At 42.0% G+C, this 22,059-nt stretch overlaps 1 protein-coding gene across 2 annotated transcripts in view; it reads right to left on the reverse strand.

Annotated features, from left to right (window-relative positions):
* The window catches only part of SIM2 (SIM bHLH transcription factor 2), a 484,182-nt gene that overhangs the window by 201,809 nt on the left and 260,314 nt on the right, over positions 1–22,059 (reverse strand). For both annotated transcript variants that reach the window (XM_085621287.1, XM_085621288.1), the window contains exon 4: positions 5,712–5,820. In XM_085621287.1, coding sequence (XP_085477413.1) covers positions 5,712–5,820 — 109 coding nt within the window. The remainder of the gene's footprint in view (positions 1–5,711; positions 5,821–22,059) is intronic.

Consider the following 22,059-nt stretch of genomic DNA (forward strand, 5'->3'; position numbering starts at 1 on the left):
TCATCTTGCCCTGCTAGTCAGGAGACGATAGGGATGTTGAACAGTTTCCCATGTATTGACGAGGAGAGCTTGGCTGAGCTTGTCGGCCTAAAAACCACTACAAAAGGGGAACCCCTAAGTCAATAGAGGTAGAGCAGCAGGGGATAAATCAAAAATAAACACGAAACAGTCTGCTGTACCTACAACTTTTTAACTAATGCATCTAAGTCAATTTTTGAGGCAAAAACCACTCTATATAGACCATGCATAAATTGCGCTACAAGTCAAAATGAGATGTTTATCCTTTTTTTTATGTTCAGATTAATTGAAAGAAACTTGCTTTTTAAATGTGCAAATTATAAATTGCAAAAACAATTCAACAAACAAAGGACATAATGGTCCTACAAAACAGTAATGCCCATGGAAAATCGAAGATATAAATTATTCAAGCATTCTCATTCATACTTAAATCCATTCACACCATAACAACATATAACACATACATCCTAAAATCTGAAAAAATGAACAATTTAGAGGCCCAACATAGTAGGCGAGTCTTATTAGGCGTGAAACACACAAATTAGTAAATTGAAGGTAGAGATTTTACAATCAAGGATATCCAAATGGGGAAAGAAGAGTGAAAAAACAAAGGATTATTATTTTGAGATTGTAAGGTCTTAATGGATCTGTGTGGCGAACACCTTACAATCTCAAAAGAATAATCCTTTGTTTTTTCACTCTTCTTTCCCCATTTGGATATCCTTGATTGTAAAATCTCTACCTTCAATTTACTAATTTGTGTGTTTCACGCCTAATAAGACTCGCCTACTATGTTGGGCCTCTAAATTGTTCATTTTTTCAGATTTTAGGATGTATGTGTTATATGTTGTTATGGTGTGAATGGATTTAAGTATGAATGAGAATGCTTGAATAATTTATATCTTAGATTTTCCATGGGCATTACTGTTTTGTAGGACCATTATGTCCTTTGTTTGTTGAATTGTTTTTGCAAGTTATAATTTGCACATTTAAAAAGCAAGTTTCTTTCAATTAATCTGAAAATAAAAAAAAGGATAAACATCTCATTTTGACTTGTAGCGCAATTTATGCATGGTCTAGATAGAGTGGTTTTTGCCTCAAAAATTGACTTAGATGCATTAGTTAAAAAGTTGTAGGTACAGCAGACTGTTTCGTGTTTACTTTTGAGCTTGTCGGCCTAGTCAAGTCAGGCTCCAGCACGGATCCATGCCCCCCGAGAATCTTTCAAATGGCCCTGCCTGATATTCAAACTCAGCTGTTGAGCCTACTGAACGATTCATTAGAGGCGGGCTATCTCCCAGTCCAGCTGAAGGAAGCTAGGGTTTCTCCACTCTTAAAGAAAGCAGGAGCAGACACCAAGGCTTTAAAGAACTATAGGCCTATCTCGCAACTGCCATTCCTGGGCAAAATCCTGGAAAAACATGTTCTGAACACACTGGCTAGCTACCTGGAGGAACATGGTTTACTCCATGCCAGGCAGGCGGGTTTTCGGCCCCATCACAGCACAGAACTAGTAATGGCCACTGTCACTGATGAGCTGAGAATCAGGGCGGACAATAAACAGCCTTGTGCCCTGATTCGACTGAACTTGTCAGCGGCATTCGATACGGTCAGCCATACCATCTTGCTGGACCGTATCGCAAAGCTGGGAATAACAGGACAAGCGCTCAAGTGGCTTGAATCTTTCCTGACGGGTCGAACCCAGAGGGTGCAGCTGAGAGACCAGTTATCTGAGGCAAGTGATGTGACCTGGGGCGTACCCCAGGGGTCCGCACTTTCTCCCTTGCTCTTTAACATTTACCTACAACCTTTGGTGGAGGAGTTAATGCATAGGAATTGTCAAATTTTCAACTATGCTGACGATACCCAGCTATTGGTCCAGCTGGAAGATATAAGGGAAGCACAGGAATCGGTAAGGAATTTGCTCCGATTCACTGTAAATTGGATGACCAATAACCTTCTGAAAGAGAACGCTGAAAAAACAGAGGTGCTGGTCATCACAAACCGAGTCAACCCCTGGTGCGATCTGTTCTGGCCCCCAGAACTAGGTATAACACCTATTCCTGGTAGGGTGGTCAAAAACCTAGGGCTAAAGGTTGATGTAGACCTTTCCATGGCCCCTCAAGTCTCGGCGGTGGTGGGGTCTTGCACGGGGGTGCTGAGGCAACTGCGAAAGTTAGCACCTATTCTATCAGCTCCCACTCTGCAGTCCATCGTGTCCGTCATAGTCATCTCGAGGCTGGATTATGGAAATGCTTTATATCTTGGCCTGCCGCAGAAGTTGTTGAGGAAACTGCAGGTGGTGCAGAACGATGCGGCCAGGCTGATCTATTCCCTACCTAGGAACTCGCATGCAACCCTACTTCTCCGGATGCTGCACTAGCTGCCTGTTAAGTTTAGAGTGCAGTTTAAGTGTCTTTGCATGGCTCACAAGGCAATTTTCGGCAAAGCCCCAGAATACATTAAACAGCGCCTGAGGAAGTACATTCCAGGCAGAACCTTGCGTTCGGGCAAGGCCTTCAATGTGATCCAACCCAGATTTAAGTTAAAGTCTAAAGGGGGCAGGGCTCTTTCTGTACTTCTCCCGCAATTGTGGAATGAGCTACCGGCCAGCCTGAAGGAAGACTCGCAGCTACTGTCCTTCAGGAAGAACTTGAAGACTCATCTGTTTAAAAAGTCAACATCTTCGCCCTAATTGGGGCGGACGGCGGAGTGATCTAGGAGACAGCAGGTTATGTTCCTTTTCTGTGTGAGCGCTTAGAGACCGGCGGTGATAGGCGCTATACAAAAACACTATAACATAACATAACATAACACACGCACATTATTTCCTGAGTGTTGTTGGTGTTGTAGCTAGAGTGTGTTGCATTAGCTGTGGTTGGCCATATGGGATGCTTGGCGTATTCCAAGCTGGGCTGGAGTACATTTGCCTCTGCTTTTTTACTATAAGGTCTGTAGAAGAATTAGAAATGTATTTTGTGAAAGGCAGTTGTCTTACTCCTGTGTGTGTTAGCATGTCCCTCCCTAAACTGCTCATTAACCCCATCCATTTTGTAATAATGATTCTGTCCTTTGTCCCTCCCTCATTTGCTACTGAATCCTATACTTACGTGTGCTTCTGTGATAGGTTTGTGAATTGCATCTTACAATTGCATTTTGCAGTATGTGAAGTTGTTCTACTGGCGTACTACCTTATGTACTCCTAAAGGGCTTTTGTGGGTCAGGCCTTATGTATCTTGCTGGGAATGTAGGGCTCTTGGAACATGGGAGGAATACCTGGTGCTTGATGTATGTTTGTATGTAAGTGGTATTTGTATAACACAAAGCTAGCAGAAAGGCAACTGAATGCTGTTCAGTGTCAAAGACACAGTCAACAAATGATTGGAGGGAATCCCTGGATTCGGAGGTAGGAAGCAGACTGCTACTGCATTGTGATCTAGTGTTCTTTTCCAAACTAGAGCTGGGTTTTGGAGATTCTAATTTATATGGTTATGTCATTCCTGATCGTGAGTATATTAATGGAGAAGGCCTGTTGCAGGACTCTCGATTTTATTTTGGACTTCTTTGTCTTCATTATGCTGGCGTCCTGGAAGCATGTGTGCCGAGAGCTCTGGAGATGGTGAGCTTGACAGACAGGTAATGGGGGTGGCAGTCTTAAAGGCTTTGTAGTCGATGCTGCTGAATGTGAAGTTGGTGCAGGTAGGTGGATGTCATGGAGATCCATTAGGTTGGGGTTGACAAGGTCCTATTTCCTCAGGCCTTCGATAAGGCATTCTGCAGCATTTAGGATGCACTTGAGGGGCGCGCAGAGTGGCATCTAAGAATGTACATTGAAATTGGTTAACTATCCTTAGGTCTCGGTTGAGGGATGGTGAAGGCTTCTTGGCATGCAGTCTCTCTCGTCTCCTTAGGGTGGGTGTGGGGTTTCCACCCAGGCATGGTCAACAGTGGGGCCATTCAACAAAGCTGCAGCAGGACAAAGGCCTCAGTCCTTATCTTGGGGAAGTGGGCAGCATTCATCTACTTGTTCAGGAAGCCTTGTTGCAGAGTACACAGTGTTGACATGGCTATTCAAAGTACTGGAGTGTGGCTTTACCTTATATTCACATGTCTTGGGGCTTGCGTAGCAGGAGAGACCAATTAAGGATCATTTCTGCCTCCGGGCAAGCCAAAGATGTCCCACGATAGCAGATTTATGTTAGATTAGAGGGCCCTCAAAAGAGCCAAAATTCAAAAAGCAAAACACCAGGGACTTTCTTAGAAAAGTAAAAAAAGATAACGTGATGGGACAACTGGTGCAGACAGATGAAACGTACATTCCCACAAAATCCATTTGCTTAACTCTGCCTGGTGGAAAAAGATCTTTACAGGTGGGGTAGATAGCAGTTTATAATATGTTTACAACACGTGTTGGCAACTGGATTTTCTCATCGTATAGCAATAAACATATTTTGACAACAACACCACAAAATATTACACTAAGGTCCTCACAATACAGGTGGTTGGATCTATACAAAAGTAATGTTAAACGGGTGGTGAGTATTTTACCATACATTAAAAACAAATAAAAAATGTTTTTTTTAATTTAAAGTGATATAGTATTGCATTAAAGCACTTTTGAACTTTAAAGCTATTTCCATATGTTATTCCCCCAGCAAAGTTAAATTTAAGCTAACACAATGATTTCTGAGTTCAGTGACCTACCAATTGGTAACATTCCAACAAATGTTATACCAACTCTAGTTTCATTGACGTTGGCGCTTTGGATTTCTCATGAATTACTTGCATTACTAAGTATATTTATGCTTCCTGTTGCCATAGCTTAGTGAAGACTTCTTGGAAATAATGTCTCCTTGTGTCTGAAATACAGATAGGTCAGTTTCGCAATTAGCCACTGTGTGCAACATTATGAATTCATGAATGTACATCCTTGCTAGAATCTCAAATTAAATATCCCAAAGATCTCATTAGGTAACAGGCACTAGCATACAGATACAAGCCAATCCCAGTTACCACATGTTGATGTCCTGCCCCCTAAGGGTGGGTAGGTGGTAACCAGCAGAGTATACTTTCGTTACATGTGTTAATAGTCCACCTGTGGATCTTGATTTTCATGGGGGTATGAGCCACATAAAGAAGCTGCACACCTTTTACCGCTTGTGGTGTGATACCTATTGTTATTTCGCTGCTGGTGGTGGAAGGGTCAACAACCTCAGACGAAGAGCAGTCTTTTGCATGTTTTATTCTGGGTGGTACTACTAGGATGCAGTGGGGTTCTCCTACAGACTTCTTAAGATGTGGTAGGAATCCCTCTGTGTCCTAGTGCCACCATACTGCCATTCTTCACTCGGCAGTCATTGTGGCACGCTGGTCCTCTGGGCTGCTGGTCCATATTGCCTGTATGAAGGGAAGAACAGTTTACTCTGCCCTTTTTAATTGCCCAATAAGCAATTCTTCTCCATCTCTCCGACTAGTTATTCTCATATAATGAGGCCCCACCTGATTTATGATGACATAATAGCATCTTCTCCAAATGGTAACAAGAAACACAGACTTATTAGGAAGTTGACCTTGTGAACTGCAAGTTAACAAAGAACACACAATTGACACCTATGAAAGCAGGGCTGTGATTCTGATGGAGCACTGGCAAACCAATGGGATAAAATCGAATGCATCTCATGTGCCTACTGTACCTTGCAAGAGGTGAGGGTGAAGCGGCTGGTGAGCACTGAGCACTGCAGTCATTTCATCGTGGTCTGAAGGATGGATGTATTCATAGATGCTGTTACCAGTAAGCTCGACCTGGCAAAATGAAAGTGTCAGAGATATGAGTTGTTGGCATTTTTAATTCAGGTTCCACTGTTTTAAAATTAAAATATAAACACATTTTATTAACAATCCAAATGATTTCATTCATTTATCTATGTGGGCTAAGGTACCAAATTATTGGTCTCATAGTGAGGTTGAAGATTAAGGGCCCTATTACAATGTCGGGCGGATTTTCCTCCGCTTGACATCGTCTAGGTCATGGGACCGACCGACACCCGGTCGGCAGTCCCGACCAACTAATTAGGATGCGACCAAACACTGTTTGGTCGCATTCCTATACTTTACAACGGAAGCATGTATTCCTGGGTGGAATGCATGCTCCCATTGTAAAATAGGAGGTGCAGTTCATCCCTGCACCCCGTGGCAGACACCTTAAGGTGCCTGCCACCAGGTGCAGGGATCAATAGGGTCACAGTACTGGAGGCCGTGCACCCAAGGGGCCCCAAAGTCGAGTTGCAACAGATTTTCTGTGTCGGAAAGACCGGCACAGAAAGGTTGCTGAAACCCGACATCGTCAACACTCGGGCGGAAAGAGCCGCCCTTTGGATTACGGGCCGCATTCTGACTGACAGCCCGTTGGAATGACCGATCAGATTCCTTTCCGACCATCTACATTGTAATGAGGCGGTCAGAAAGGAATCCGACCGACATTATGATGTGGTTGGAAAGGCTGTTGGAGCCTTTTCAAACTGCATCGTAATTGGCCCTTTAGTAAATCAAATAGGAGAGAAAGGTCGATTTGCTATAGCAATATTCAGAGCACACGTGGCCTTATTAGAAGTCATATACCCTAAATCCGTGCAAAAACTCCCAATTATAATTATAAAAATCCATAAGTAAGGGAAAACACGGGATTTCCTCTATCAGATTCTCTACTCACAAATAATACTGTGAAGTGCCTATGTTGTTAAATATGTACTCAAGTGAGTTACGGATTACTGCATCTGTTTGCCCAGACACAGAAATACTCAAACGGTTTAGATTAGGTATCTAATAGTATTCAATGAACGAGCTGAAGAAAGGGATGGGAGATGTTGAAGGTGATCTGCTTGGCAGGAAATTAAACCTAGTATTAGCAATGACAATATGTCTGGATTATAACAGAAAGAGATTTTTGTTTAGTAATTTATGAATTTAAGCACTCAATTTCTCATACTACATGCACACTGTCACTCACCCCTTTACTCACTCATACATTCAACCACCCACTGACACATTGCATTCACCCATTTACCCATTAATAATAAAAAATGGGAACACACACACTCAAAAACATATTTAAGATAAATTAGAAGATAACAATTGGAAAAAAGAAATAAATCTGCCACATAAATGTGGTGGGTGCATGTTTGCAATAAAAAAAATTACATTAAACAGCATCAGGTGGTCTTTTTCCAATCTTATTATATGAAGTATACCCTTTTTTTAAAGTTCCAACATCGCTGACATGCATAGAAGCAATATTTTGAACATCTTCGAATAGTAAAACAATGATACACTATGGACAATCCCATTCCATGATGGTCACCTAGTTTAGAAGCAGTCACTATGTGTGATGCAGCACACTACAGATGAAATAGGAGGCAAGCAAGCAGCCCAGCAGCACTCTCTGGAGAGCTATCATTTATCAGGGACTCAAACAAAGTGTGAATGACTCTCCAATCGACCAATACCTGATAAGGGTTAAATTCAAGCTCCTCTATGTAGATGTATGTCTGCATATATGCATATATATGCTTATAAGTACCTTTTAAAATATTTTTTTTATTGCATGAGCCTGGCACACGACTAAACCTGCAGTGACCTTTAAGAGGGTTAACCATAGATTAATGCAGTGTAAACTGAATGCCACATGGGGCTGCATTATGAAAAGTGCCCTGGGGTGCAAGGGGCATGTGCACCCGCTTTGTGTACCCTGGAGCACTTTGGTATTGCAGAAGGGGTTGTCGATGCTTGTGCCGCCCCTTCTGTAATACTTATAGACCTGGCGCTACATGTGTGCCGTAGCCCCATGCAAATGGGAGAATCACTTTGCCTCTACTCCCGCAGAGTATTACGGACGTGGGTGCAGAAGCAAACATACCTTTAGGAGGCGCACTGTAAATTCTCCACAAAAAGGTGGTGCACTGCAAGCGCGCCTCCTATGGGCAGCCCTGTGGACCCCCCGACATTCCTTTGCAGATGGGTACAGTCACTCACTGCAATCGCCTGTAAGGGAATCTTGCTCCCCTCTTGAGGAGGGTTGCCTCCTGTACTGTGAAACACAGACCAGCTTTGGAGCAGCTGCTCTGTATTTCACTTAAATGCACCTGCCATAGGGCAGCATGAGCTCGCAGCTGCCCTGGGGACAGCGCATTTTTTGTAATACGCTGCACTGTCACGGTTTACACTCGACGCACCTTTTGAAAGGTGAGCCATGGCGCAAACAGGCTCATGGTTTGTTAAAGGAGGTAATCAGCATCAAAGCCTTTGTTTACTAAGGAAATCTGTAAGATTCCATGTAACAAAATTCCTGCCTACACGCTTTAGCACAGTTTCATAACAATCCTCTTTGTAAGGCCTACTGGCTTTAACATATATGTTTCACTATAAAAAAAAGTCAGGCTTACTGCTTTGTTTTGTCAGTAAACAGATCGACCTATTACTCTTGACGTAACTGCTCCCAATGAACCAGTCATGCCTAAAGCCTTTATCACTGACATTTCACCATAACCGAGAAAAGCCTAATGTGATGAGCGTAAGATGACAGCCATCAGGGTCAGTCATAAAGTTATAAATACGTACATAATTACATTTGGCAAAACAATGTACAACCCCGCTCAAAAGGCCTAACAAGGATAATCAAATTGCACATTTTCAAATCCCCGTTTGTCATAGGGAGTAACTGACATCAAAACTATTGCCTAGCACAGTATCTTCTGAGATTCAATGGAACAACATACGTCTACAAACTTTAACACGGTGTTAGTAACAATCCACCAATAAATGCCTATTGGTTTTAGGATATGCATTTCTGGCCTACTGCCTCCTTTGTAACTTTAAATAATAAAGCGATCAGGATCATAGACTTGATCATTAGCTTGTCACCATAAACAACTCAATGCTGCTGTACTGAGCACAAGCTTTTGCAAAAGGCAAAAAGTGCAATACAAGTTCTCTTCATCACGTAAGCACACAATTTCTGTCCAGTCAAATGCTGTACTCAAGAGAGTCAACGTTGGGCAGAACCCAAGCCCCTCTACGTAACACTTCTTCAAAGATCTTTTACTGTTGACAACATAAGGTCTGGCAACAACTGTGCTATGTTGCCGGACCTAAACCAGTTTGAACCCTTGAAATCACTAAGGATGGGCAGGGGAATCACTCCACCCAGAATCTTTGTCGTCATTATTGGGCAATCCTTGCACAAATTTGTATGATATAAAAATTATTTTATTCTCTCTCCGGCCATATCTGTCTACAAGTGACGTGTGTTGGTGTACCATCTATACTCTGTGACTGTAAACACGGGATAGATATTACTATGTAAGCGCTCACAGTAAGGCTAGAAACATATGAGAGGTTAAGGTGCACAATGGGAGAAAGTGTATTGTGTAGGGTAGCATAAACATTATATCTAAGTATGTGTGTTGTGTAATAATGAACCAATCATATCATCGGTACACCATCAAATATTCTTATGGGTTGTAAGTATCCTATTATGTGGTTAACATGTTTTGGCGATAGCAGTATTTAAGATTTCGCAGTTTTGAACGTCACTCCCTCTCTTTGGCTATGTCATTAAACATTATTAGGTACTAAACCCAAAAATTCGGAGTATTTCTGTGATTATTTGTCACTTGGTTGAGTAGATCTTTACCAACGCATGCAGGATTTGTTGGGTTTATAGCTATTAAATTCTCATCAATATTTTGCGGCGATTTAGGGTTTTAAATAAAAAAACGTGACATTACCACACTTTGTGCCAGTTGCAGCCATGTTTTAGTTAATGGGTGGTGGTGAAATCCAAACAAGTTAGCTCTAATTGTGCAGCATTTATACTGAGCAGTGTTGCAAAAATGGGAACAAAATCACTTTTCCCTGATGTGGTACTTTTGCTGCTCAGTTCAGCACAAGCTTGAAAATCTACATCTGGAGACCTAATAGAGTAACACAATCCCTACGCTAATTTACACAGATACCAAACAGCTAAACACCACACTCAAGGAGGCCCAAGGCTGCCTTTTTTAGTTCCATCAAATCCTGCAGACTAATGGGACAGATTTACCCCAGACACAGCTTTTGGTGATGTTAGTGTCTTGCCCTGTGACATGGTAGGTACAGTGGTGACAGTCTAAAGGCAACAAGAAAAATCTGAAAAATAAAGGAGCTTTAATCTCTTTTGGCTCCTCCAGGTGCAGTCTTTCTCAACCAACCTTTGCCATGCTTCACTTACAGATGCATGTGGAGTATGGAGTTGCTGGTAAGCAAGCAATCTCAGGTGGTCACTCAGCACTTGTATTTACATAGCACATGTATTAGCTTTTTTATGTACACCAACAATTGTTTAGATAAGTAGTTGTTTCAATTGTACCAATACAAACGTTTTACCCCTGGACTTGTTGAAATTGAAACTTTCGCTATGTGGATGATTAATTATCAACCTAAGAAAAACTGATATATCTTCGATGTAAAAAAATAATCAATAATGCTCCAGCTACAATATTTAGAATCTCATAAATATTTATTAAAATACTAGAGATGTTTTGTTAAAATAGTTTATCATCCATTGGACCAGATACATCATCAAAAACATTTGGTCCAAAAATAACATAGAAAACAACTGTATGCAAACAAAGTACGAAAAAAGTTATTGTGTCTAGGCAGCGTTTCATTAACTCCCTGACCTTTATTACACCTTCTTCAGGACCAATAATTGAATTAAAACCATTTATATTTTCCAGGATGTTATATGATGTATATTGGAGGTGCCTTGCTTTTGTTGTCCTTCACCCAAAATAGTACAAACAGTGAGTAACTTTCCCAATGGGATGAAAAATTAATATTTAATACTTTGGACCCGATTTAGATCTTGGCGAATGGGTTACTCCATCACAACGGTGGCGGACATCCCATCCGCCGAAATATAAATCCCAGAGGAAATACTGGGATTTATATCTCAGCGGATGGGATCTCCATCACCATTGTGATCGAGTAACCTGTCTACCAAGATCTAAATTAGGCCCTTTGTTATTTAATAGCCTGCAGCTCAAATTTCACATGGGTAAACCAACTATGGCAAGTCTGCTGTACTCTGAGTAAGATCGCCGCTATGACAATACTGATCTCAGCAGTCATTAAATTGCTCCTTAAAGCACCATTTTCAATTACCTGTCTGTTCGACATGGTTCACACAATTTGTCTTATCTCCTAGTTTACAAACTGACATAGGTCATGCAGACTGCCAATACAGTGCCCTGTGTTTCTTGTTAAAATCAGGGGCCAGCAGGAACACAAAGTGTCATTCCTTTTTTGAATTGATACTTTCAGCCAAATTCACATTCAGTCTTAATTTAGTTTTCATAGTTATTAGCAGTTGCTCGAAAGCCTACCTCTCATTTTTTAGTGGACAAAGATTACCTCCATTGCTCTCATCATTTCCCATTCATCTGTGGGTTATAATTGTAGTTATCTCATAAACGTACTTAAACTGTGGGGGTTTGATCCTAAGGAAATGTCCCTTGTTGACAATGTGTGGCTTTCTTCCATTTCCTGACATTGTTTTCATCTCCATCTTGTATCATATTAGTCAATGTTCAAGATTGTGGACTATGATTCTGCTTTACAAACCTACTGTCAAGAAGTTGGATCAGTAACAATCTCACAAACTACAGGTCATTGCCTGCACTCAGGTCTCATAGGTTTCCTATGTTGTCAACGTTGTCCCTAGTCAGTGTTGGTCATTTTATTTTCTGTTTGATGATTCCTGCATATGTTCCTGGCACAACTTAGTAACTTCAGAAGATTTCTCTGACAAACACAGGGTGGAACTCACAACATCGTTAACCTTATCACATCAAATTTATTGCAACATAATTTACACTGACCTGGCCAAACCAGCATGCCCATAAACTTCAAAGAATCTACAATCAGTAAAACAGGCTATGTGTTCATTTAAAAAACTGTTTGGTAATATCATGCAAGCTTTGGGGTTCACTTCAAATGGTCATGGTTTATCAAGCATAGAGTTCAAAGTTTTCTCCTCCTGCATAAAAAGCTTGCTGGGAAAGAACTTGCATCCACATTTAAAGGCTCACTACACATATTTCAACGACACCATACCACTCGGCAGTCACTCATGTCGCAGAGATAACTGACATCATTAAAGCTTGCACAGGGTGGAGGCAGTAATCTTTTGATCATCATGTTCATCAACTCTTCAGTAATTTCTGGAGCTGTGCGCCTTCTATCTCCTCTCATGCTTCTTTCATTTAAAGCTACACATACCATCTGATTTCACCTCGCCTATTATCCACCAGCTCCAATCTACCATTCATCACTTACATTTCAATCATTGAAGCAGTGTCCTCCAGCTCATAAAACATCATCTCTGCAGTGAATTCAAGCTCCAAGCTGAAGAGTCTGCGAAAACTAAGAAGGTTGACTTTCTTGTCTATACGATGACTGCTAAGATTGAACAGCAAATCTTACAGTCTAATCCACAGCAAGAGTATCACCCTGATTGTGCCTAGACCTTAATGAACGGCCTCACTTTCCACCCTCTACTGGACTTTAACTGGCCTGACCATACTGCCATCGAACTGAGCTATTTTGCAGTGACCCATAAAGGCCATCAAAAGGCAGTAAAGATTCTGAGCAGATCCTTCAAACATCTCCCTCTAGAAAGCCTCCACAATGACTTGACAGGTCTCACAGCCTCCTCAGGCCCTAGCATTGACATCAAAACCATCAGATGAGACTTCAGAGAGACTTCTGATAAAAGTCAATGCACATGCCCTGCTAAACATTTGATGCATGAAGACCAAATCATCTGCACCATGGTATAGTCAGTCTCTCATGAACATCATATGCCAGTAAGGAAGTGGAGATGCATTCAACATCCCAATGATTTCACAGCACTACAATAACTCACTCTGCATAGCCCAAAGTCAACTTGTCAGAAAAGCCAAGTCTACTTAACACAAAAAACACAACCAGAAAGAGCCCCAACAAAAACAGGCAGTTTTCCAAAGCCATTAAAAACAGCAAAAAACTCCTTAGCAGTCCTCATCATTTCTCATTCCAAAGAGAATTGTTTAACCATGAATAATTTCTTCAAGGACAAGAGTGCAAAAATCCTACACCACATTGACAACTCTCCACCAATAGACATCCCAACAAGAAGATCATGCACATCACTTCCGAAAGGACCTTACGAGCCTACATCAGCAACACATCTATTCTAATAATCTTCTGGATAGATCCTGCCACTCCTTGACAAACCCAATGTGGATCCTGATTGATTTTGCTAAGTAATATAATTATTCAGAACCTACCTATCTTTCGAGAATGCTGTTGTCAACCAGTTCCATGGCAACGCTCTTCTGCAGACACACCTTTTTGACTTCAGGTGATGATAAAGCATGAAGAGCAATCATCCAGGTAATGCTTGACTTTCTGAAAATCACTGCTTTGAATGACCCTTGCCTTCTCATCCTACTTGATCTTTGTGCTGCATGTAAGGCTGTTGACCACCAAGGTCTTCTGAATGTCGTGCACGCAAGACGAGCTTTACAGTGCTTAATTTGTGAAAAAAGTAAGTACAGGTGTACAAAGGGTCAAAGACCGGGGCAGTGACCATGGGGCAATCTTCAATATTAATGGTGAAAGGGAGCGCCTCAGTGGTGAAAGTAAGGGGGAGGCCCGCTAAGAAAATTTTAGGCACCTGCACTCGCTTGCGAGATTTAATGACTTGGAGAAGAGGGGCTTGAACCCGCCCCTCTTCTCCCCTGTTCTCCATTGGCTGGCCTCTTGAATGCTGGCCAGCCATTGGAGAACAGGTCCGTCACTCCGAACATGCCCCGTCCTTTTCGGATTCGGGTGTGTTTTTTTTTCAACTTTTCTGATCATCTCCTCCAGCCAATGGCAAGAGGAGAACACGCCCCCGAATCCGAAAGCTCCGCTGCCTTTCTCCGAGGCATTTCTGCTTCGCCTCGGAGAAAGGCAGTGGTGTGCTTGTCTCCTTTAGCCTTGTTTCACTTTCTCTGGAATTAAAAATTGCCCGAACTAGGCACAATTTGAGAGCAAGCCGCATCACCCAAGCACGGTCAGTCTCGGTGTGATCCTGGACATACCGATTCACTGTTCTTCATTTCCTTTGTCTGACAAACTGGCCAACTTAAGAACGCCTGGAAACGGGTTTAACGCCACAGTTAAGCTACATATAGATGGACATCTGCATCTGAAAAGAGCATCTTCGTCTCCCGGGGAGGCCCTTGGCGGCTGTGCATTCAGTTATTTGACGTAATCAAAATGAGAATTGCCTTTTTGTTTGCGGGGCGGGCCCCGCCGCCATTTTAAAAGATTAGCTGCTGATAAAGCTGCCAGAAGGTACTTAACATAAAACAGACAGTGTGTTTCCATTGATTTTATACCGCCATCACAACTGTTGATACCCTTTCCGGCTAACACACGTGCCAAGACGGGTGTGATGCCAACGTAGGCACAGAGCTGCCTGCCAGCGATGTCACGCACCGTTAAAGAGGTGCGCCAGGAGTGACCGAAGGAGCGAGAAGGCCACGCTCTGCCCTTGCCCACTGGGCACACACTCGTGTTTATATAAGTGGCACACATCTATTATGAATCACTGTTTTGTGTAGCGCTTAAACGCAAGCGCGGCGATCACATAACAAAATTTAATCAACGACAGCAAAATGAAATGCTACACGTGGCCCCTTGAACCAAGTCACACGTGTCTTTGCAGCAGGCACACGAACTCACCATCTCATCAGTAGTGAGAATGAATCACTTGACAGCATAGACTTACAACCATTCACACATTCAATAAAATACTCTTCAGAAGTTGAGTTTAAGGTGACGAAAGGGCAGCTCCAACCGCCTGTCGGCGTCCGGCACTGATGCAAAGGGTTTTGTCCCGAGAGATCTCTCTGTGTACGTGGAGTAAAGTCACAGCCACAAGAGTGCTTTAAACGCGAGGATGGGTATACAGCTGAACACGTCGAGTGCACACTTCACTCCAAGGAACCGCACTGCCTCTCCCTTGAGGTCACAGACGGACAAATCCTTCAAGCTCCAGGTCAGAGCCCCGCCTGACCCGAAGCGTCCATGCGAAATCCGCACATCCCAGACTAAGGACAACAACCAGGGGCAGCTCCGCTCTTAATTTCCCAAGACGACAAACTGCCGGCACCCTCTAAAATCCGCGCACTCGCTTCTGTACCTTTACATTTATGACGTGACAACTTTTCAAAATGTGGGAGGAGATTCTCCTGGCAAATATTCCTAGGCATCGTTCTGAAAGGGCAACCCCGTTTTTGGCTTCAGTAATATAATCTGTTAAAGCGTTTATATAATTCCAGCTCACCTACTCAATTATACAGGGAATTTCGGGTGCACGAAGAGGTCACCTGCCCCATTAAAGTAAATACTCATTTTACGTTTTTCTAAATAAAATAGTAAATAGGTTTTCTCTACTGTACCTCCGCTTGGGGTCCGATGGAAGAATCCGTTTGAGCAACACACACCACGCACTCTCACCTCCCCGCGAGCGCAAAGGTCTGCAGATGAGAGCCCCCTGCGGCCAGGGCCCTGGTGGGAGGGAAGGGGCGCGCGGCAGCCCAGCCCCCAGAGTATCACAGATGGCAAAGTCCAGACTGCTGCACCACGCCGCCTACTAATCGGATACTTCCATTGGACCATCAGAAATCACATTTGATCAATATCACGTCCAATTGTAGAATTATTGCAAAGGCACCTTGCACTGAATAAACAGATACTGTCAACACTAACGGCATAAAGAACGATCAACAATGCGGCTGTTAGATTGGCTGTTAAAATTGTCAATGTGGCGTAAAAACAATACATTTTGTGATTTAAAATCGGGTATACTTTATACCATCAACTAATGCAATGTAAGTGTTCTAAAAACCCAGACTGAACGCCACCTTTGTGTACTACCTACCACTTACAATCTAAGTTATTACAATGCAAGTCAGTGACCATATACAACCCGTATTACAAAACAAGCATTTACAATGCAACGGTCTCGCCATTGTTAAAGTTTGAGCTATTGGCATTGCTCATGACAATGCCGTTTCTTTAAATGTTTTAAAAACCAAAACATAAACAAAAATAATGTCATGAGCAATGCCAATAGCTCTAACTTTACCAATGCCGAGACCATTGCATTGTAAATGCTTGTTATATATCTATTTAATTTTACAAATCATGCACTGTATGTCACCATACCCTAGATATGGCGTAGGTTTCCTGATGTGTATTACAGAACACATATTAAATAACAAGTAAAAGCAAGCATTGGCAAAGTCAACAGTAAAGGCCCTGCATGCTGGTGCAATTTTATTTGTTATTTTTTTCATCACAAGGATAGGCCATGAAAATAAAAACAAAACATGATTCTACCTGCTTTGTTGCTTGCAATACAAAACTGAAGTGTGAAGAGCGTTCATTGATGCAGCTGTTTTAATGGCATGTATTTACATTCACATATTCACCCAAATAAGTATGCTTACATGCATTAATTAATTATTCGAAGCTGATCAATGTTCTGGGAATAGGAAAATTCACTGATATCATGTTGATACTGAGGGGAAACACACATCTCACTTCCATGTCAAATAGCACTACACAAGAACATTACTACCTTCATAATCTCCAGCACACTTACACAAAACTGTTACTTAGCCCCCACTGCACACAGCATTCTCTCTTCTTTCATTATTTGCACCAGCAAATAATAAGTATTGGCAAAGCCAATTGGTCTGACAGTGGCTGCCAGCATTTTGGGTTTATCTATGCTTGTTTTGACTTTTTTTAACACAGTATTGTTAAGGGCTCTGCCGCACACTCACAAGTGTTTAAAAAAGAATTGGGTAAAAGCAAAAATATTTTTGGGTCTCAAAACGTTCACACTGACATAGTAATCCCTGGCACAGAACTGAACTACTTTGTGTGCAGATGTGCTCCCTGTGAAAGGGTAGAATGGCATCACTCACAGTGATGCCTGCCTATTGGCTGATCCACAGCTTCATGCTGCACGCTGTAGTGGGCAGAAATAAAATGCAGATGCCAAAACAACAGTTCAGTTCAGTTGAAGAGGGCTGACTGAAAGGCATTTAAGTATATTATATATATATAATTTGAACAAAATCAGACTGCCTTAGCTAACACCAAACCAGAATAAGAACTATTTTTTCCTCTATGCTCAGGTTATCTTTTGAGGCATCTTACACAAACACACAATAAATAAAGAACAAAAAATGTGCTCGCAGCAAGCCAATACATAACTATCCATATATATTCAAGAGGATGCAACTGTCTGAACCGAGGGTATCCAGGCCATTTATGCAAGTCTGGGACATTTAATAATCAGAGAAGCTCGGCTTCAGTTTAGCCTTTTTCACAAACGCAACAGAAAAGGGCAGACATCAATGCACACCCCTAGATGTGTTTTTATTGCCGAGCTCTCCCTGGAGTTGCAACTTTTCCCGAGCTGTAAGGGCAGCTCTCTCCATGAGAAAGCAATAGAGCAGCAAAATCAGGTCCTGGGGTCTCTGCTGGTAAGATGGCGACACTAGGGCAAACTTCAAACACATCCATGAGTCCACCACAGCTTTTCATTACCACTTATTTGAATAAATACACATATATTATGTGTATGGCGTTGGGATGGGGCAGTGCTTAATTTGTAAAAGAATGAAGGCCGGTGCCCAAAGCTCTGCTCAGAAGCCCTTGTCCAGTGCTTTTAACCTGTTCCATGCGCTGGACGGCCCCGGGCGTGTATGGAGGACGGCTGGGGGCCGTCCGAACCCCGCCCACTCATTATTTCGCCCGCACCACGGCAGAATTCGCGCCGCGGTCAACGGGTTAAACCTCGGCACACTGAATGCTACGGCTACACAGTCTTGAGTCAACCCCATTGCTCCCCAAAAATGAGTTTTGGTGGGCCCCACCTGCAACCACCAGCTCAAATTTAGCACTGGATGGTGAAAGGCCAGATGTCTTAAGTTCCACCTTCACTGCTGTTACTGGTGCACACATGTGTACGGTTGTCCAGGCAAGCCTGACCGGCTCGTCCCGGGCCAGTTGTTTACACAACCACCCTGCATCTTAGCTCAGACTCACTTCATTTGCATGTTTTTTTTGTTCATTCTTTTGTTTTTTTCAGGTCTGCGGCAGTAGGAGAAACAAAAGAGTGGGGTTGGGAGAAAAGAGAGCCACACAACGGCAATGCCAGCTCAAATGATGTACTGGTGCTTTCAAGGTACTCTACTACAGCTATTCAGATCATAAGTGGGGAACAGAGCCCAGCTAGACTAGAGGGGCTCCCTCAGATCCAAGCACTCACAGTGACATGCGGCATGCCCGGTGGCTCCATCCTTTCACCAGCCTCTTTTTATCTCCACATGGAGCCTCTGGGTGTCATACTGAAAGAGATGAACATCAGCGTCCAAAAATATGCAACTGACATCCAGGTAGGCCGCCATCTAAGTTCACCTCCTCTTGTGGGGCATGGGGGTTGTGGCAGTGTTAGAGTTGTAAAAAATAACTTACGAAATAAAATTCCTCTTTCATAACAAATTAAAATGACAATCTGCCTTGGACGTTTAAAAATGACACACAGGCATGGGCACAAAATATAAACACAAGGCTTCAAAGGCCTTTAATCAGATGCTTTCGCCTGTAATAAATCATGCTCTTTAAAAATGTTAAAACGTGCATGTAAAATTCCTAGTTAAAGTGACTAGTTTAGATTTTGTTTTTATTATAGAATGTGTTTTCTTAACTTACTATAATTATTAAATAGGTGTGTAGTGGTAGCGTGTCGTTTGTATTAACTTAACTGTACTTTTGTAAAATGTTGCACAAGAGCAGTGATAGCTAAATAGAATGTATAGTATAGTTTGCAGCTTGCTCAGAAGAAGCTTCATTTGACCTCGTAGATAACAACAGAATAAACTGTGAAACAGAGAAACTTAGAATGGCCTCAGAAGCCTTACTTATATCATGTAAACAAGAGCTCTGTTCATGAACTGACTTAAAGCCTCATTAATTTACTGTAGGAATATAACGCACATACATTTCAAAATGCATCACCACAATATGATCTAATGTTTTTTCTGTTTAAATAATAAGATTCTCTTTAACAGCACATGTAATGTGTTGAGTTAGAATAACCAGTTTCTCTATCAGAAGGTTAGGAAATTAGATAATTTTAACAGAGTGATAGCCAGCGCCTGATGAATTATGTGTGAACAGGAAAAAGGAGATGTGCGTACTGGAGAATGCTGGATTTCAATTGGAGAAGACAAGAACAGACCATATGTTTTGTAACATTTTACAGTTTATAAACCTGTTCCTAGTTTAAGAGTTTCAGACTCAGATGCAGAATTGAAGAGAGCAGAGCAGAGGTGGTTCACAGGAACAGATCTAGATGGAGGAGAGCAGCGAGCAGAGAGGCGGGAGCAAAGAACAGATGCAGAGGAGGAGAGGGCAGACCTTGTTTCAGAGCAGACAGAACAGAATGGGCTGGAGTGATTTGGGTGCAGGAGAGCAGATGACAGGAAGGATTTAGTACCTAGGAGAGGGGGGAGGTAGTTTCAGCTGAGAGACAGGCTGTGTTCCATTTCACTTTTATTACATCTCAAGCTTTATTCTTTGACTAATTGGCTTTACCAAGGCTTATTTTCTCCATGCTATATTTTCTCTTTATGGGAAACCCTGCAGTTATTAATTATTGAGTTATTAGCTTCATGCTACTCTCACTCTTACTTTTATTTTTGAACTCTTCAGGGGTTCTGACTGACATCATTTGTGCCCAATTCTTAGAATAGGAATTCTTTCCTTAATGGAACGTGCTGTATATTTAATATAACATTATCTGCACTAATTATATTTTTCTATTTTCAATTCTGTAACTTGATTGATATTTGACTAATCAATAAAGACACAGCAAAACCTTTATCTTTAATTATAAAATAAAACCCTTTAAACTACATACAAACTCTCATTATTGACAAAAATATTTATTTGTATTTGATTATTTGCTTGTGTTTATGAGGGAGTTCTTTTGAACAAGATACGATGTCAGAGATTCATCATTTCGAGAATATAAATTAGTGGGGGAAAGGGTAATGGTAATTAAAGGTAATTCTGGCACATTTACTACATTTTCCAAAGAGAGATTACCGCAAGATTGCCACCCTAGCAGAGTCGAGGTTTTTATTTAGTCTGTACCTATGAAAACTTTGGGTGTTGGTGGATTTAAGTCGCTCTTCCGCTGTACACACTTCTTTTTTCCCCAACCACCTCCTTGTTTTCTCCAGTGTTTTTTGCTTGTGTATTTCTTGTTTTTTGTCCATCTCACCTGCATTTTACTGGTGACTCCATGTTATCCCAGACCAAATTAGAGACATTCTATTCCTGCTTCTTTGGCCGTTGACAGAGCAGGAGAGCTGAGAGCACTCCCTGTTTGTGAATACAATGGTGTACTCAAAGATGTTTCCTTTATAATTAGCCCCAGGCGAAATTTCTGTTGCATGGACGTAATGTTTGTAATTTCACGTTACGTTTGTTATGCACAATTAAGCAGTGCTTAATTTGTAAAATAATAAGTGCCAGGGCCATGACCAGTGGGTCACTGCAGCTTGCACCACCCATTGCCCCGTCATCCCTGCCAATGACGGTACCAAAACAACTACTAACCAAATCTCTCACCTGCAAGTGTGACAGTTCAGATTATGCCATGTCCCCAAAGCTAACGGAATGGCTGGGGAGGCAGGTATTAGCATTTTAAATATATTTTGTATTCATAAACAACCATTGTTCTGTTCATCTCTAAATTAGATGAGCAGCGCCATCATGTGGCAGACCCTCATAACTGTGGTGGTCACAATTAAGTGCTGGTGACGAGCACTGGAAACTAATTAAGTGCTGTTGCCGAGTACCGGAAACCACCGGCTCCAATTAAGCACTGCTGCTGTTATGCCATATCATGTAATTACATGGGATTCAGTAGGTTTTGTACTTTTTTGTAATTATGTGTAATTTCACATACATTTTCCAACATTTTACGTTACTTTGCAAAAGCAAACGATGTAAAATTTGCACACCCCCTATTTAGAAGTTACTGCCTCTACCTTTTATAGTTCTCCTCTAGTAGCCAGCATCTAATTACCCTACCTATTCCTTTGTTTTGTTACCCTTTTTCCAATGATCCTTAAAACCAGGTTTTGTTTGTATCATTCCCAGCATTGAGGATATGGGAAGCAAGTCCTCTAGGGTCTCTTGGTTTGCTCTTTTTTTCAGACAAGTATGTACATTGTGAAGATAGGTATGTTAGAAATCAATCCATAAAAGGAGTGCCCAAGTAGATCATCTTCAATTACTACCCCCAGTTGATTTGTATATGAAATTCAGGCCTTTTTGTGTTCAGTGCATTCCACGTCTGCGGCCCTATACTTTCTCGGTCAAGACCCAGAGGGTTAATACACACACTCCTGCAATCTGTGTATGACCCCATACTCACAGGTCCAATTCCTTTCTGGACACCTCAGCCCCTCATCTTAGGTTAATAAAATAAGTACCCTTGAGTTGGGTACTAATAAACATCAGTTATTTGCCAATAGCACCAAGAGACCTCTTTGAAGATGAATGTTCACTTTACTAATAAGAGTGTTATGATACTAGTAAGAAAGGCGAAGTTAGGGCCAAATTTATGAAGGGCTTGCATTGCCCTTGCGTCATGCAAGGTGACGCAAGGGCAATGCAAGTCCTACAGTCAGATTTACTATGCCACGCAGAGCCACCTTGCATGACTGTGCATGGCATAGTGAATCTGGAGCTACGGAAGGCAGCGCAAGTCGCTGTTTTGCGTAACTCTGCCCTGAGAAGGCATTGCATGGGTGGAGTTTGGGTGTTCCCACTGATTCACCCATGATTTTTGGCGCTTTCCCAGATTTACTAGGACTAGTA

Source organism: Triturus cristatus, chromosome 8 (genome assembly GCF_964204655.1).
Source record: "Triturus cristatus chromosome 8, aTriCri1.1, whole genome shotgun sequence".
Classification (NCBI taxonomy): domain Eukaryota; kingdom Metazoa; phylum Chordata; class Amphibia; order Caudata; family Salamandridae; genus Triturus; species Triturus cristatus.